The sequence below is a fragment of the Glycine max genome, chromosome 15 (genome assembly GCF_000004515.6).
Source record: "Glycine max cultivar Williams 82 chromosome 15, Glycine_max_v4.0, whole genome shotgun sequence".
NCBI lineage: Eukaryota > Viridiplantae > Streptophyta > Magnoliopsida > Fabales > Fabaceae > Glycine > Glycine max.
The window spans coordinates 12,777,530-12,795,616 of record NC_038251.2 but is presented as its reverse complement, the minus strand read 5'-3'; the positions used below and the strand labels follow the sequence as shown (position 1 = coordinate 12,795,616).

At 33.5% G+C, this 18,087-nt stretch overlaps 1 protein-coding gene across 1 annotated transcript; it reads right to left on the bottom strand.

The window, feature by feature from the left end:
• Positions 1-4,286: 4,286 nt before the first annotated feature.
• LOC100784626 (cullin-1) lies at positions 4,287-16,781 on the bottom strand. Its single transcript, XM_003546328.5, has 20 exons — positions 16,472-16,781; positions 15,941-16,116; positions 15,591-15,690; positions 9,820-10,005; positions 9,561-9,608; positions 9,279-9,482; positions 9,106-9,183; positions 8,865-8,954; positions 8,685-8,765; positions 8,490-8,552; positions 7,329-7,364; positions 7,161-7,247; positions 6,939-7,088; positions 6,795-6,850; positions 6,046-6,166; positions 5,784-5,945; positions 5,530-5,673; positions 5,173-5,391; positions 4,912-5,079; positions 4,287-4,810 (listed from the first exon to the last, which is right to left on the bottom strand). Exons 2-20 carry the CDS (start codon positions 16,078-16,080, stop codon positions 4,709-4,711), a joined length of 2,235 nt encoding a protein of 744 aa, XP_003546376.1. The 5' UTR covers positions 16,081-16,116; positions 16,472-16,781; the 3' UTR covers positions 4,287-4,708.
• Between the last annotated feature and the right edge of the window lie 1,306 nt (positions 16,782-18,087).

Genomic DNA, 18,087 nt, shown 5'->3' with positions numbered 1-18,087 from the left:
TGACTTTTTGGAATGGAGAGGTATTTATATTTTTAAATAAATAATATTTTCGTAAGTATTTGTTATTATTGTTGAAATGATTTAAATTTTGATTTTCAGGAATGTCCTGAGTTGAAGTTATCCTCCCATGGAAGGAAGGTTGAGAAATTTGACAGGTCTGCTCCAGAGATTGAAGGGTTAGTAACTGCCACAGGATTAAGTCATCTGATCACATTTTCATTAGACACTGGTAATCAGGGACTTAAATCGGCTTTTGTAGAGAGGTGACATAAGGAAACTAGTAGTTTCCATCTTCCTGTAGGAGAGGTGACTATCACCCTCAATGATGTGACATCGTTGCTACATCTGCCCATTACAGGGGCCTTTCATAGCTACAAAGCACTTCATGTGGATGAAGTCATCTTCCTGTTAATTGAATTGTTTGAAGTTATTTAAGAAGAAGCAAGGGTTGAGATAGTACAATGCCATGAGGCTTATGTTCGGCTATCCTGGATGTGAGACATTTATCGTAGCAAATGTGATGCATGTAACACAGTGGACTGTAGTAGCTTGAGCATATCTCTTGCATTTAGTAGGTTGCACACTCTTTGCTAACAAAAGTGTCACACATGTGCATGTGGTATTCTTAGATGTCTTTCGTGACCTCACCCAGAGTGGAAACTACGCATGGGGAGTTGTTGCCCTGTTCTATATGTATGAGAATTTGAATGATGCGTCAAAGAGCAGCGCTATACAACTTGCAGGATATACCATACTTTTACAGGTAATTATAATTTAATTTTTTTTATTTTAGTTCTGTATTTTATGTTGAGTATTGTTTTGATTTTTTTTTTGTTTTTAAAATATGTGTAGTGTTGGATCTATAAACATTTTCCTTCTGTTGCTTCTTCTATTACTGAAGATTATCGTGAGAAGACACTGCGTGCTTGTCGTTGGAAGTTTGAGAAGACATTATCAGTGTTGATGTATCGTAAGAAGCTGAATAGATTAGCGTCTAATGTTGTGTGCTCGATTCCTTATGATGATCACCAGACATTAAGAGAATTTGAGTTGAAGTAGACTTTTTGCAATTATATAATCTCATATAATTGTAACACCCACGAACTACTTTTTATACTTTATACAACTTTAACAATAAATAAAAAAATCAATGGTCAAATATGGGTCATCCTTCGGTATTTTTTTAGCATTGTGATGTTTTGTTAATATTAATTTAATATCTCATATCACAACAATAAGCATATCAAACTTTAGACTGGTTTACAAGTAAAATAACAATTTGCAAATATATCATTAATTAACGTTATCTTCTTTACAATATTAGTTAACAAAATTGATAAATTGCATTCCTGCTAATTAAAGTTTAACGAAATTACACTTAATGTCATTTCTTGCCTGAAAATAAATATCAATTTTTTACTCTACACGTACTTCTTTTATTTATTTATTTTTGTAAAGGCACCTCTTTAATTTATATAACATAATATCATGTTACTTTCTTATTAACACAAAATTCCCTTAATTTCTCATATTATTATATGAATTGAGGTTGGTTAGTTTAATTTTATACATATAAAGAGAGAGTACATCTGATTATTTTTTTTCAATTTGATTTTCTAAATTTATTTATTTTACTTTAATCTCTTAAATTGTTTTTGTTAGATCAATTTGGTAGGTCAATCAAAATTAACATTACTAGTTTAAAAGAAATAAAGAATCATTCTAGTCTTATAGAAATATTATGAAGAATCAAAGTAATGTTTTAAAAAATTTAGGCACCAAATTAAAGAAAATAAATAAGAGGAAGACAAAATTGTATTTTAATAATAATTTTATTAAATCTAAGGGGTGTAGGTATACATTTAAATGTGCTCACGTGACGGGAGTTAAATGACTATTTTAAGGGATGTGTTTCTCATTTATATAGTAGCATATTTCATCACACATCTTCTCTCCTCAAATAGAAAAGTCCACAATTAGATGTGAAAAGTTTCAAACATCTTGCTAGAATCCAATTAAAGACCTTATTTTCAGTCCAAAAGAAATAAAAATAAACCATCATTGTGTACGTGTCCCAGTCCCACGGCAGGATATCAACTCTGTTGGCTTGTTTTCCCTTCACCTCTACTTTTTGTTTTTCCATACACATATTCCTTTTCGGCCTTTTCTAATCATAATTGAAGTGCCATCAGAGACAAAATGGTATATTAACTCAAAACTCATTAAATACTCAGTTTATTTTTACAATATAAATTATAGTTGAACCTGAAATTACAAGGTTATTTTGATTTTTGACACAAGACTTCCCAACAAATTTTCTAAAATTTCAGCCTCCCCTGTTAAATGTGGAGCAAGAGTAAATCCTGGTACAAAATAAATTATTTTTGTTTAATGACATAACATAGATTCTTAAATATGATTTTCAGTCTTTCAAATATGGAGTGTTCGTGTTTTAGTCGCTTAAATTAGAATATTTTTTTTTCAATCCTTCAAAATTCAAAAATTCTTTTTTATTCCCCTTATCCATATATGCATCAGTGAATGGCAAACAGAAATAATAAATCAATAATTATGACGATTTTTTATTGTTAAAATTTAATTTTTAATCTAAATTTCAAAGACCAATTTCTAGTGGTTAAAAATTATCATGATTTGTAGGGGGGGAAAACAAAAAATCAGATTCATCTTCTTTCTTGAGTTTCTTCAAATCTGATCCGTGAGTGAAAAAAATAATACACAAATCATGAACCACAAACAAAAAGCAGGCCATCCAATATAATAAAAATGAACAGACACAAAATCAAAAGTTCGATCAACAAATAATGTGGGCCAAGAAAGGGAAGGTTGATGACGGTGGCGTAGATGTGGAAGAGGGCGGAGGAGGAAGGATGATTTGGCGGCGTGGGAGTGGAGGGAGGTGCCAATAAATGGAAGATTGATGACGGTGCAGGATTTGGATGTGATGAGAATGGGTCACGTGGGAAGGGGACGTTTTATTTCTCGGATTCTAATATATTTCTAGGAATAATGTTCCTGAAAATATTATTATCTGGAATATTATTCTCATTAAAGATGTTTGATACATGTTTTTAATTTTTATTTTAATCTAAAAATATATATTAAATAAATAAATGAGGATGAATAAGAGTAACGTAAAAACTTATCTTAAATATTTCTATGGAAATATAAGGTGATTCTTAGTTTGAACATTTATTTTTTAAATATAATTTTTATTTTCAAATATGTATGTAGAGAAAAATAATTTAAGATGTCACGGTATTTTTACATCTTCAAATAAAATTAAACAAATTTTTATTTAATTATTCGATAAACAAGTTTTTATTAGTAATTTTTTAATTATTTTTAATATTTTTTAAACGTTATTTAAAATAATATTTTTAAAAATAATAACTTCTAATTTATATATATATTTTTATTTTATTCTTAATATATTTATTACTTTTTCTTATTATTTTTTTTAAAATAAATCATAATTTTTTTCTATTATTTTATATTTTTCAAATAATTTAACCACTAATCTTATCAAATACTTACAAACTTTTTAACTAATTTTGTAAAATATAACCTTACAAACATGAGATATATATGTTCTTGTCTTCACGTTAATTTCGTGAAACAAATATCCACTTAATACAAAACATTCCATCATAAACCCTACATGATGTAGATCAACTTTGACTTTAATAGCCAAACCGAATTAAATTTTATATTTTTTTAACCTAGTCAGGTGGTCATCCAACTTCATGCGTCAGACTAAACTCTGCTTATGACTCTAAATTTGTTAGACTTAACAGTTAACACTAACTATTTATTTATCCTTCATAATTATATTAAAATGTTTAAAATATTAAACGTATATAAACACCAACCAATTTAGTTTCCAAAAGTATAATCAGTCATTTTCTTTGACGATAAGCATGATCATTTTAATTCATAACCATGATCACTGTAATTTCAGCACTTGAATTGATAATAGTGTTCATATTTCAAATACAAATTTGATGAAATTGTTCGAATTCAAAGTCTTCTCAAATTTCACCCAAAATAAGTTTCCATTGCCACAACACAAAAAGGGAGAGTATACTTTTGAGTTTTGCAGGAAAAAAAAAAACTTGAAAGTATAATATTATTCTGTCACGTCTTAGTATGACAAATCCAAATATCCCGAGATGTGAAAGTATAAGATCCATTTCCTCGGAGTTATCATATAAAGCATTCACCGGAAGAACACGTAATAAAAGGCGACAATGACGACAGGCACAATCTTGAAATCCTTGAGATACCCATTCACTTGATGGTTTTGAAGACGACAATAAAACTACAATTTAACTGAAACTAGTGTTACACGATTTCTATTTCCTTTATGGGGGTTGGGTGAAATAATTAACACAGGCATCAACTAAGTTGTCATCATATGGAACTGCAGCAATCAAAAGGAAAAGGAAGTGAAGGTACCAGTGAGCTGGCCCTACTTATGGAATTCATTACAACTTCTCCAACAGGAGCACACATCTACAGTAATCCATACCTGGATATGGAGGCAAAATGTACAAGCACTCGCAGCTCCTCCTTCCAAGGAAACTATGGAGAAACTGATATTTTGCATGTTCAAATATGATGCTCTTGTTTTGCTGTTTGTATCGAATGCAGTAACCACCACTTCTTTTGCAAAATCGTCAAGACCACATCAAGCCAAGTACCGGAACAAATTTGCATTGTCTTTGTCTCTCTCTAAGTAGTCTCGAGAGATCAAATCTTCAATCCGCTTCTTAATTGCCTTGACATCCGGCTGTGCAAATGCAAATTCATTATTCCATATCAAATATTCCGGATTTTGAGCAACACGTACAAACAAAGCGAATTATGTTAGAAATGGGGTGGAATACAAACCTTAAACATGCGACCTAGCTGCTCAACACACTCCATTACCAACTGTTGGTAACTTAACACCTTCCGACTCTTCATAATACGCACAATTGAGGCATCAATAGCATATCTTCTGTCTTTGTCAACATCCTCAATTACTTTTTTCTTCTCATCAACAGGAGGAAGAGGAATCTGCATGATGAATTACATGTCGGTAGTCAGTAAACTGAATAGAGAAATCAAGATAAGTATGCAAATAGACAATATTTTTTAAGATAACTGTACCTTGATTCTCCTCATTTTGTCCGTAAATTTTGAATTAAATTCAAAATAGTCGGTAGAAGATATTGTTTTTGTGTTTGGTTCCTTGTTAAGAATCTTGTACTTGGCACATGACAAGGAGTGGAGCAGTCTAATAACATCGTCATCAGATAAGTTTAACTGAGTCATTATCTCCGAATAACTCAGTCTATCTGAGGAATTAAATAGAAGCAATGCCGAAGCCTTTTGAAAAGAAAGAAACAAAATTGAGTAAGTACAAAGAAATCTATACAAATATCTGTAGACATACAAAATGAAAAATGAAGCAATGAGGATATAAACATACACTTCAACACATAAGGGTATCAAAAGAAATATAACCTGATAAGTTGTTACAATCAGCTCAACAGTTTTTGGATCGAATTTCCCACTAATGTTGCAGGTTCCCAAGGAATAAATCCAAGTAAGTTTCCTGTGCTTAGTTTTTGTTTGATAAAATTCCTTGAAAACTTCAACACATCTAACCTAAAATATGTAAGAGGTGTTAATCGTAAACCAGAATGAACTAATCTAGTTAAGTTGAATTAAACACTGGGCCAATAAATTCTGAACAGTTATTATCAACAACCAAATACCATTTCTGCTGGAAGATTGAGATCAAAAGATTTGTAACTAGGCCAGAAGCCAGTAGTCAAAACTGTAACCGTCAAGTCTATTCCAGGGTCTGCATTAGGATTATTGGTTAAATACTCCTCAAAGCTTGTTTGGTTCTCCTTTGCCAATGTCAAATCTGTAACCTGGTGGAAGCCACAGAACCCAATGTTTTCTTTTGTCATTCTACTTATGTAGTAGAATATAGTATACCAGCTCCATTTACAAAGACTTGAAAAGACTAACCATTCCTTCCATCTTTGAGGTAAATTGACCACCACATTGTTGCTTCAGTTTTGTCAAAATACTTCTCTCATGATCATCATTGGCACTCTTGTCAAAAAGGAGCCTTCGAGCAAGCTTCTTCCTACAAGCAATCACGCAAGAACATGTTTGACTATTCTTTTGCAAGCATCTTACAGTAGGAAAAAAGGTAATGATGACACTCAAATTAGCCACAGAAAGCAGAATTCAATGATAGACTACCACCGTATCATCAATCATGTCACAAAGATGCAACAAACTTTTGTTTATCACAAAAATAATACAAAGAGAACCGTAAGGCATGAAAAGCAATCAAAACCCAAAAGGCCAAAACCAAAGAGGATATTGCCTGGCATCCATACTATTAATTTATAGAATCAAGAAGACATTTTCTATCTTCACTTCTTGTCCCAAAAACTACAAAATGTTTGAAAGGTAAGCTAATATGGTATATGGTAGTAAAGGTAGTTATAGAAGTAAAATTTCCAAATAGTTGCAATCCACTCTCTTCATTTTCCAAATACCCCACTATTACTTTCCATTTTAACTATATTTTTATCTAGAGTTTTTCACAAAAAATAACCATCCTCTTTTCTGTTACATGAAAGAAAAAGAAATAAAAAGCTTTGGGACAACATCAAGTTTGGTTCTCAAAAACAACTCAGAAGTAATAGCAAACAACTTAAGAAACATTTCCAAAATGATCATTTTTCTATCCAAAGCTGTTTTACCTATAAAATTCAGCAAACAAATCTTTGTCACTAATATAGGCAAGCAACTTGACAACCTGCAAATGAAACAGAAGAAACCTCAATCTCAAAACCACATGCATCATGTTTATAGAGGTATATGGTACACATGGACTGATGTATTGCCTTTTCAAGAGTTTCTTCAATTGCTTCATCACTCAATTTTTCACTTCCTCCTTTCTTAAGAATATTGTCACAAAAAGTGGCAAGCAGTTCTGCACTTGAGCTTCCAGCGACACCCTTGTTGCAAAAGATCTCAAAAGCCTCCTTAAGAGCCTGTAGGATAAAAACTTTTTAGATAACATATTAATTCAAAGTAACAATTTCAAGTTATTTTATGATCATAACCTTGTGAAAAAGTGTATGATTTTGGAAACAATCATTCACATATGCCAGGTACTTGTCATGCAGCTCAATCACCTTCCGAACAAAAACCTGAAAAAAAGAGATCATTTTCAGTGTTAAAAAATGAATAAATTACAGTTATACTATACAATTAGAAAATTAGGAGATTACCTGCTCCTGTAAACCAACAATATCCTTTTTCTCCGCCTGTAAACATTTTAATTTAAAGGGTAACAGAAGTGTCAGCACTCAGCAGCAAACTTAAATTGTTCCATGATTCACTATTAATTAGAAACAAATTTGCTCGAGAAATGAGAATATTGAAACAACAAAATGCCAGGAGAAGAGCTACTACTACTACTACTACTACAGAACCAGTTAGTAACATCAGTGTAGACCAAAACACATACATGTCCAGTAACTTCTGGAATTGAATGCGATGAGATCTCAGGTTTTCTCATGATGAGGAAGACCAACTTTGTGTCTTTCCTTTATTTTTCCCAAACAATTATCACAAATCACCAAAATTGTAAACGTATACATGTCTCTGTCTCGTTCAATGATTGCAGAATACTGATACAATGGTCTCTAAATCACAACATATAATATAATATATAATTATTAATTTACTACTGTTATGATTTTTATACTTGTTTTCCTTGGTAAATAGCAGTTAAAGAGCTACTGATTTCCATGTATATACAAAAACACAGATTGTTTCTCCATGTCACATGGCAATAGAACAAATTCACATACACCCTGTGTTAAGACTTAAGAGAGGTCAATAAATCATATCCATGTGGCTCTAGCTGTCTACGTATAAAATATTTTTAAATACAATTTCAAGTTATAAGCATTAATCTGCTCTTCTTTAGTCGGAAATGTGGCACATGACACATCCTCCAGCAATAAAACTAATTCATACAAACCATGGCTCCAACAGTTGTGTAGAAAATATTCCTAAACACATTTCAGCGTTATAAACATATATTTGCACTTCTTTAGTTGTAAATGAAATATTCAAGATAACCTGACAGAAATCCCTTTTACATTCTCTTAGCATCTGAAACAGTGTTTCATAAATTAATTGAAGACAGAAAACTTCATGCCATGATATGTGAACAGTAAGGTAATCTACACCAAAGTTGAAAATTATCACTTCATCTTATTTATTTACCATCAGTCCACTATTGAGTAAGAATTTTAAATACTTCAATACTGAGACTTAGGATTTAAAAATCAAGCATATCAGTCTTTTCAATGATTATTGCAGGAGAGGACAACTCTACCAACCAAAAATAAAGAAAACTACAGAATAATAAGGAATAATACCTTCTTGGTACTCACTGCATCTTCAGCCAACTTCACTAATGCCATGCCTTCAGCAGTCACATGCTGTGTTGTGGAAGGAGAGAAACCATATTATAAAAAAAAAATCCAAGAGCAAAAGGAGAAAAACGCAAGACCCCAATTTTAGCTGATATATACAAGGGAAGAAAATAGAAAATCTAGGTTCGATGTCACAACCTGTTTAAATATACTGGAAACAGGATCTAAACCTCTGGGTATTTTAGAAAAGAGCCTGAACATCCTTGACAAGTCTTCAACCTAACCATTAAAAAGAAACATGAGATTATGATAAATTTGAATAGTAGGATAAGTTTAAAATATTTATGAATATCATGAGTAGGTTAAGTTTAAATTAACCTTGTCATCTCTTAGTAATGCATGACATCCAGAATGCTCCTTTTCAAGGAGTTGGTTCGCATATACAGATAACAGTTCGTGTTGAACTTTCTAAAAGAGAAAACAGACAGAAAAGTTCAGAAACTAAAAAATGGAAACGTAAAAAATCATCATAATCATAAACAATTGTTTTCATGTTGCTATACATTACTCCATTCAACACAGTAGAATACCAAATAGCAGAAACTAGAGCAAACCATACCTCTAATAACTTTGGCTCACTGCTAGAGTGCAAATAATGGGCAACCCTATCTTTCTCCCGTTTTAAGCATTCCTCAGCCTGTAATGAAAGACACAATATGAAACAGAAGCCAAACAAATACAATATTGTAAATGAATAAACCAATCAATGTAATCACCACAGAGAAATAATACCTTGAGCATATAGTCAGGACAAGAATCTTCTAGGATCCAGTTTGAAGCCTTTCGAGAATAATAAGCAGAAGTGTCTTTGAGCATCGCAGCTTCAAAATCATTCTCATAGTGATCCATTTGCCCCATTCCAATTTCAACAAATATATCTAATACATTCTTCAATAAAGCTCGGTCAATCTGCTCTCCTTCACGTTCTTGATCAATCTTTGAACAAAAAGGATAGGTTAATTAATCTACATTTTTAAACATTGAAATTCTCATTTAAAAGAAAGGAAAACATACAAGGGAAATCACTGCATCTCTCACTTTCCCGTTTAATTCCTTGTAAACCTGGAAATATAAAACCCATTGTAATGAAGCAGCATTAAAATGAAACAAAAAAATATGAAAGCAATCTACTTAGCAGTAGCACAACAAATCTAGTATGTTTATGAGTTCTGATATGAACAAGAATAGCTATTAAAAAAATTGACATAGCATTATCTATGGTTCAGCTGTAAATTTGTAATACTACAACATTCAAGGTATGTAGTAAAATTACCAAATCACGGAAGCAAGTCAACCCAACTTCATTAAGTGGCGGAAGTGACCTCCGGGCAATAAAGTAGCGGTCCAAGTAGTGAAAGAAACGAGAAAGCCACCTAACCATAATTTTATGGTTTGCCCACCTTTTCACAAGTTCTCTTAACATAAATTCATCATGCTTCTCTCTCAAAGAAGGTAATACCTGGACAAAAAAAGTGATAATAATATATGAAGGGTTGAAACAAAATTAGTAACAGTAAAAGATAAAACTGTAAAAATAATTGAAAACATACTTTTTAAAATTTTAGTGGTTAAATTTAATTAAATGTCACATGACAACTCCCCCAATCCAAAAAAGAAACCAATTCATCATGGAATATGTCAGCTATCAGAATTGGTGATTTTGAAAGTGTCAACTGTCAACCAGATATTGCTTTTAGGGTGTTAAAAAAAAGGGTATCTTTATAAGACAAAGGACCAATCAAACTTTGGGATTTGGGTTTTTAAAGTGAGAGATTCACTTAAAAGGGAAAAGTGACTAGTTATAATCACTAAATTGAAAAATAAGTGGTTGAGATTGTAATGAAAATACATGCACATGTATGGCAAACTATGAAAAATGAAATATTTTAAAATATACTCCCTTGATTTTTTTTTTAAAAAAAACAGATATAATTCCTTACCTTTACTTCTACAGTGAATCACTCACTTTTGCAGAAGTCAAATCCCAAACTTTGAGAATCACTTCAACCATATTGCTATCAACTTATAAGGTACACATATGGACTCAATATAAATAAGAACACTTTATCACTCCCACACACACAGAAGTCGAATTACAACAATACAACACAAGTAGTTACAACAGTGCAGAATCCCTTTTGGTAAATTAAATGACGTCATTAGAAGGTAAATCAATGTACTCTCAGTATCTGCTAAAAAAATGAAACAATATGTTTTGTTACTTGTTGTCATTTGAACATTGCCAAGAGCAGATAGTAAAATGAAAATGAAGTCACATAGATCTCTAAACTTTCTCCATCTAGTAGATAGTTTCAACTGCCACTTGTATTTCCTGAAAAGGATGCCTTACCATTTTCTCAAGGGTTTATAAAGATAACTGCTGCAAATGGAGCTCACGTGAAAATCAAAGCCACATTGGCACACACATACATAGAGATTATTAGTAGTGGTTCAGTACCATATAAAAAATGTTTATACTCTATATATACTAAAAAATGGTAGCAAAGTAGTATCTTCAAGAGTAAAGATTCAGCTCCAGAGTAATTCATCTAAAATAATGAACTATTGCTTCTGAAAATGAAAGATGTGTGTGTGTGCTGTTTGATTACGTACTGTCATCGAGACAAACTACAAACACCCTGATAAGGAAGACTTAAACCCTAAAATAATGAATACAGAATTCCCTCGTCCTCAGACAAATTATGACACGATCGAGACAGGCAATACATAAATACACATCAATATTTCATGAAAGCTGTTGGGAAATCCCACATTGACTAGAAAAATGACCAGAATATTCCTTATAAGACTTGGGCAATCCTCCTCCCTTGAACTATTTCAAGAGATAGTTAGGCCCAATCAGAACATATCCAGTTTTAATGTTGTCATGTTGAGTCACCCACATACATCAGTCATGCAAACTCCAAGCTAGGTCCAGTCTTGGGCATGAACTAACAGTGTAATCAATTGCGGATTGCGGAAAATGGAAGACAGACAATAATCCAACAGTGTTATAAAATGACGGCCATGGCGGAATATTTTTTTAAAAAGTTAATTACATAATCATTTTAAAAAGTTTCAAAATAAATTACCATGATCTGCACATTATATTGGGAAAACCACGATTATCAACAGTTTTGTGATAAATATCAGTGATTTGGTAGGCCTAATCCGTGTTCACATGCTTTTCAAGTCTCAAAAGTGGCAGATTAAGCAGGAGAGGATCTTCGTATCTTCAGGATAGTCTCAAATCATATATAAATTGACCAATGGATGGTTACATGATCCATTGGTTCTATTGGAATATTCACATGTAGAAAAATAATAATAAATAATGGACACCTACAAATACCATTATTACCTTCTGGCTTAAAGAAGGAAAAACTAAGTGGAAGAATCGGAGGCCAGTATTGTTGGGATTCAGTCAAAGGTCAATGCAATAAAATAAAAAAATACATTTTTGTTCTTAAAAAAACTATGCATCATTTTCTCATATATTGCTTTTTTTTTTACACGTCGCATGTTACTACTCTTTTTAGGCCGCCTTCAGCAAGCAAGTATCCATCAGGGGGATCGTTCAAATGTTTTTCTAAGAATTTCTTCTCCTAAGGGTTTCTTCTCTAATATGACAGACCACTTCCACACTATACTTGCTATATTGAACACCTTGGAAAGAGGCGCATCCCGCGTGACAAGTAATATATTATACTTGTTCTCTCTCAGCTGTCTTAAGGTTCGAGCATAGCCTCTGTCACCAGCTATCAACATGACATGTGTCGGTGGAGGATTTTCATAGACCCACCGCTTAAGGTGCTCAAGAAGAGCGTCATCTGCATTGTCTCTCCCAAGTGCACAAAATACATAAACAGCCGAAATAAACTACTCTGGATGTGTGGTAATGCTGAATCACTGAATAAGAAAGGTTACCTTGATTGAAGATGATTCTTATTTTGGGTCGTTCAAGAAGCTTCTCCCGGTTTCGTCGGGATAAGACGTGTGCGCTGGTGAAGCCGTAGATTGCCTCAAGATAGCCGCTGACTTTGTTGGCAATCAGAGCGAGCGGTCTCGATGTAATCATCAATCTGAAGAGGAAACGGCCTCCTCCTCATGTGGTCCTAAAGTTGCTATTTCAAGGTTGTTAGCACTCCCCTGAGTAACAGAAGAGGAAACGTTTCAGAGCCTGTTGCTGTGTATGTATTTTGTGCAGTTGGGAGAGACAATGCAGATGACGCTCTTCTTGAGCACCTTAAGCGGTGGGTCTCTGAAAATCCTCCACCGGCGCATGTCATGTTGATAGCTGGTGACAGAGGCTATGCTCGAACCTTAAGACAGCTGAGAGAGAACAAGTATAATATATTACTTGTCACGCGGGATGCGCCTCCTTCCAAGGTGTTCAGTGATATAGCAAGTATATTGTGGAAGTGGTCTGCCATATTAGAGAAGAAACCCTTAGGAAAACATTTGAACGATCCCCTGATGGATACGTGCTTGATGAAGGTTCATCGACGGCCAAAAAAGAGTAGTAACATTTCGACTGTTTATGTATTTTGTACAGTTGAGAGAGACAATGCAAATGACGCTCTTCTTGAGCGTCGTCCACCCCGTATCAGGCCCCTCTACTCGTCCTTTTGGTCCCATTATCCCTCGTCATCGTTGTCATCAAGTCCCACCAACCTCATGCAAATTTGTGTTTGGTGGGACATAAAAAATTGTCTCATTCCTTCATCGTGTGATGCTTCCCAGATTGATGATTACATCGAGACCGCTCTAATTGCCAACAAAGTCAGCGGCTATCTTGAGACAATCTACGGCTTCACCAGGCACACGATTTATCCCGACGAAACCAGGAGAAGCTTGTTGAACGACCCAAGATAAGAATCATCTTCAATCAAGGTACCTTTCTTGATTCAGTGATTCAGCATTACCACACACCCAGAGTAGGTGTATTTTGTGTTGTTGGGAGAGACAATGCAGATGACGCTCTTCTTAAACACCTTAAGCGGTGGGTCTCTGAAAATCCTCCACCGGCACATGTCATGTTGATAGCTAGTGACAGAGGCTATGCTCCAACCTTAAGACAGCTGAGAGAACAAGTATAATATATTACTTGTCACGCGGGATGCACCTCCTTCCAAGGTGTTCAGTGATATAGCAAGTATAGTGTGGAAGTGGTCTGCCATATTAGAGAAGAAATCCTTAGGAGAAGAAACCCTTAGGAAAACATTTGAACGACCCCCCTAATGGATACTTGCTTGCTGAAGGTTCATCGGCGGACAAAAAAGAGTAGTAACATGCGACTTGTAAAAAAAAAGCAATATATGAGAAAAGGATACATAGTTTTTTTAAGAACAAAAATGTATTTTTTGTCCGCCATGACATCCGTCATTTTCCGCTACGCCATCCGCCATATTTTTATGGCGGATTTTTGGCTTTCCGCCATGAACCGCCATCCGCCATTAACAACATTGATCCAAATCATATAGTGGATAGCGTCGTGGCATATAAAGCGGATGTCACATAACGGTTGAAATATAAGATCTATCAATTATATATGTATAAAAAAATTAAGTCGTATGCAAATAAAAATAAATACATAAAAATTGGAATATATTAACTCAAAAGTTCAATTGGCTGTAGATGGCAAGAGGATGTATAACACATGCTGCAACCACAACAATGATAGCAGCCGCAATAGAGGACAGGGTTGTAAACAGATCCGAGAGATTCCACTATGCAATAGCACTATAGTGCCGCCATAACAGCTTATTTAGCACTGTCAACTAATGAGTGTGCACACGCACAAAATGCCAGTTCCATACATCATATTAAAATTTCAATTTTATAGATTAATGTTTTTTGCCACTCAAGTTACTTTTATTTTCCTTGCTTTGAAGTATAAACAGTTATGCATGGAAAGGGAATGTGAGGGAACCATTCTCTAATTTCTACCTTTTATTCCACTTCAAATTGGAGGTGATGAATGAAAATAGCATTGCTGTTACTTTGAGATCTTGTCATCGGCGGGTTCCCCATTAACTGAGATACTTTAAAAAGTTACAAAGGGATATATTGAAATTCTAAAGTTATAATCCCTTACTTTCTATTTTATCCTTTTATTGATGATTGAAAGACAGGTGAACAACCCCTTTCCATTTTATCCCATTCTCTCAAAAACATAGAAACTTAGCCTAACAGTACAATCATACAAGAAGAAAGTTTGTTTTTGTCCATCAGATTTATCTACTATATTCTTCAAGTTTATGAATCACAATGCTCTTGCTCATCTCCCTCAGTCTAAATCTAATACCATTGTCAGTGGATCTCATTCTGAGCCTGCCCATTAGTGCAGCTACCTACCAATTATTATTCTTTAGAAAATACCTCTTGTCCCTTTATTGTCTATGTTATGTTCCTTGTTTTGTGCTGCATTCTTCACTTCCAAAACATTTACTCTTTGTTTCTACTTAAAAGTCAAAATTATTGTTATCTGGTCAAATTGGGGTTTGAATGTTCCAGAACATGATTTTAGATATAACACAGATATACCCTCTGAAAACTACCTAATTGAGGATACACATTTTCCTAAAAGGAAGAGAAGATGTCACTGGTATCATGTCCTAGTGTTCCTGGAATCTTGTGTTTCACACAGCACAATGAAAACAAATTACATTGCGCTCACTAAATCTATGCACTGCCTAGCAAACTTTGCTATGCTCTTACTTTCGGCCTCCATGTTTGGGATGAACCTAAAGCTAATTGTAATAAGCTTCTTTAGCAGGATCTTATAGGGGCTTCTTTCCCCTGTAGGATGCGTTTGTAGCTGGGCCTTGCCCTCCTTTTCAGCCCCCCACCCCCCCCCCCCCCAAAAAAAAAAAAAGAAAAGGTCAAGAATATTAGACATGAGTTAATTACACTGGTAGTCTGACCAAGTAGAACCCAGAAGGAAATTAGCAAACCCAGATATCACTAAATTACATACCAAAAAAGAATTTCGAATATATCCTAACAAATAACCATATCATATCAATAATTGCAATTACCCACCGTTGATACGATGTATTCTTCAAACGATTCCCTGTACTTGTCATACAGTTGTTGGGAATAGTCATGAGGCGGCTTCTGAGTGCACATATTGTATATGGTCCTGCGATACAATGTAAAGAAAACTAACTTATAAAAGGAAACAGCCAATCAAATCAAGCAAAACAATTTTACTTAGACACATAAAACACTCAGTGCAGCAGTCTATGGATTATCTAATTTTGAGGCCAAAAAAGCTTTTAAAGAAAGAATCCCAAGAGAGATTTAAAAAAAGTAAAAACAACTATTTTTTCCCAAACATGCACTTAGGACTGAACATGCAAACAGACAAAGCATCACAGAGAGATAGATACGTGTATAGCATCATATAGTCCTCCGAGCTGAACTGAGGCTCGGGAAGCCCTTCTAGAATGTTCTTCAGCTTCAAAATGCCCTTCTGCATAAAATCCCATCCTTGATCTAGGTCAATAGTCTTGCGCTCACTCATGGACATGCCGGCAAACTAAACTCCAAATTTCGACCCCAAAATCTGCAACCAAATGTTCATAAACCCTCGTCAGAAAAAAAAATTCCCCAAACCTCAACCAAAAACTAAAAAATTCCAAATTCAAACCAAACAATTTCAGCTCTCATAAAAGGAAATCACAGTAAACAGCGCACAATTCCCCCCGAACTAAAAGCTAAAACTGTTCCAAAACGAGGTTAATTTCGAAATCATCCGCAGATTTGCCCAATCCTATTTCACGAAACAACGCAATCCATCAATCTTCAGCATCCGAATTGCGAAATCCGCGGGTGACGAATCGTAACCACGTCGCAGCGGTGGGAAAGAGGAGCAGAGAGAGATCGGGAAAGCAAGATTGAAAGAAGAAGGGGCGTTTTACCGTGAAGAGAAGAGAAACCACGCGCGTTGGTGAACGAAGCGAAACCCTAAGAATCGTCGAAGGAGAGGAAAATCGAGAAGGAAGAAGATTATGTGCGACTTCTCAACGACAACACAAACCAAGAGAAAAGAAGGAAATCAAGAACCAAAAAAATTGATCATGCACCGAATTGTATTATTGGTCCAGCACAATATTTTCTTTTTAAGATAACAAAAAGTTTTCTGAATTGGATCGAGGCTCTTCAGAATTGACACCACTGATAAGGTCTCACATTAATAACATGAATTGAACTCATATCTCTTAAAATAATAGAATGTTATTTTTTCTATTCTATACTAATATATATCGTTGATAATATTATTTGATTTATTTCTTTTCTCTATCTTTTTGTGAACTTGTTGAGAATTACTATTTTAACTTTTCATTAGCAAATGTTTATTTTAATATAATTAAAATTAAAAAATTATACTGAATATATGGAATGTATCAAATATATTCTAGGAGTGTTTGTTTTACGAATAATTTTTTTTAGTTCCTAAATATTATTGAATATATCAAATATATCCTAGGGGTTGTTTATTTTACAAATGAATTTTTTAGTCCCTAAATATTATTCTTGAGAATAAAATATAAAAATAGTATTCTTTGATCTATTATTAAAATTATGTTTAGTTAATTATTAGAAATGATTGATAATATTTTTATGTTTATAATAATTAAAATATATGTTTGTTTGATATTTTTTTCCTAGAAATATACATGATAATTACTAAAATATTGGGCCACACTTGACTATAGATGTAGTTGGTCACAACAAAATAAGATTCTAGTAAATTTAGAGAGTCTAGGCAAGCATTATGTTACTCCAACCAATTTAGAAATATTAAGATTATGGTAAATGGATGTCTTTTTCAAATATTTGTCAATTAACATAAGATGAAAAATAAAATTAAAAATAAAATTAAATATAACATAATTCATAAAATGAACTACTAATTATAAGATCAACATTGAATAATAAGAACAGTAAATACATTATTATTTAAAATATTGAAATTGTCTATTAAAGAGAAGCATTGTAGGGAAAGCAAAAAACTCCATGTAAATCAAACTTCGCTTCAAACACAAAAATAGGAGAAAATTTCAGCAAAACTAGACATTGGTTAATGAGAGAAGACAGGGACACATCAAACTAGTGCTGCAACTTAATAGTTTATGTTCCTGTTGTCAATCTTGTTATTCACTAGCATACAGGATATAAATAAAGTAATAAAGCAATACATAGCATAAGTGAACCACTGAAACCTTCAAAATATAAATTCACACCAATCAAAATATCTTAAACAAGCATTATACAATATCATACATTACACAATACAAACCAAAAAGCCTTAAAACCAATTTTCAAACCAATATCTTAAATAAACAAGCATTATACAATATCATACTTCAGCTTGAAAGCCACAAAAGTAACCCTAAACCTTAATTAAAAACCATTTTTCATAAATTATAACCCAATTTCCACTTTTTAAAATTAAAATAGATTATTGCATATCAACTTGATCCGCAAGCTTCTTACGGATCAACTTGATCCGCAAGAAGCTTACTGTTAGTCA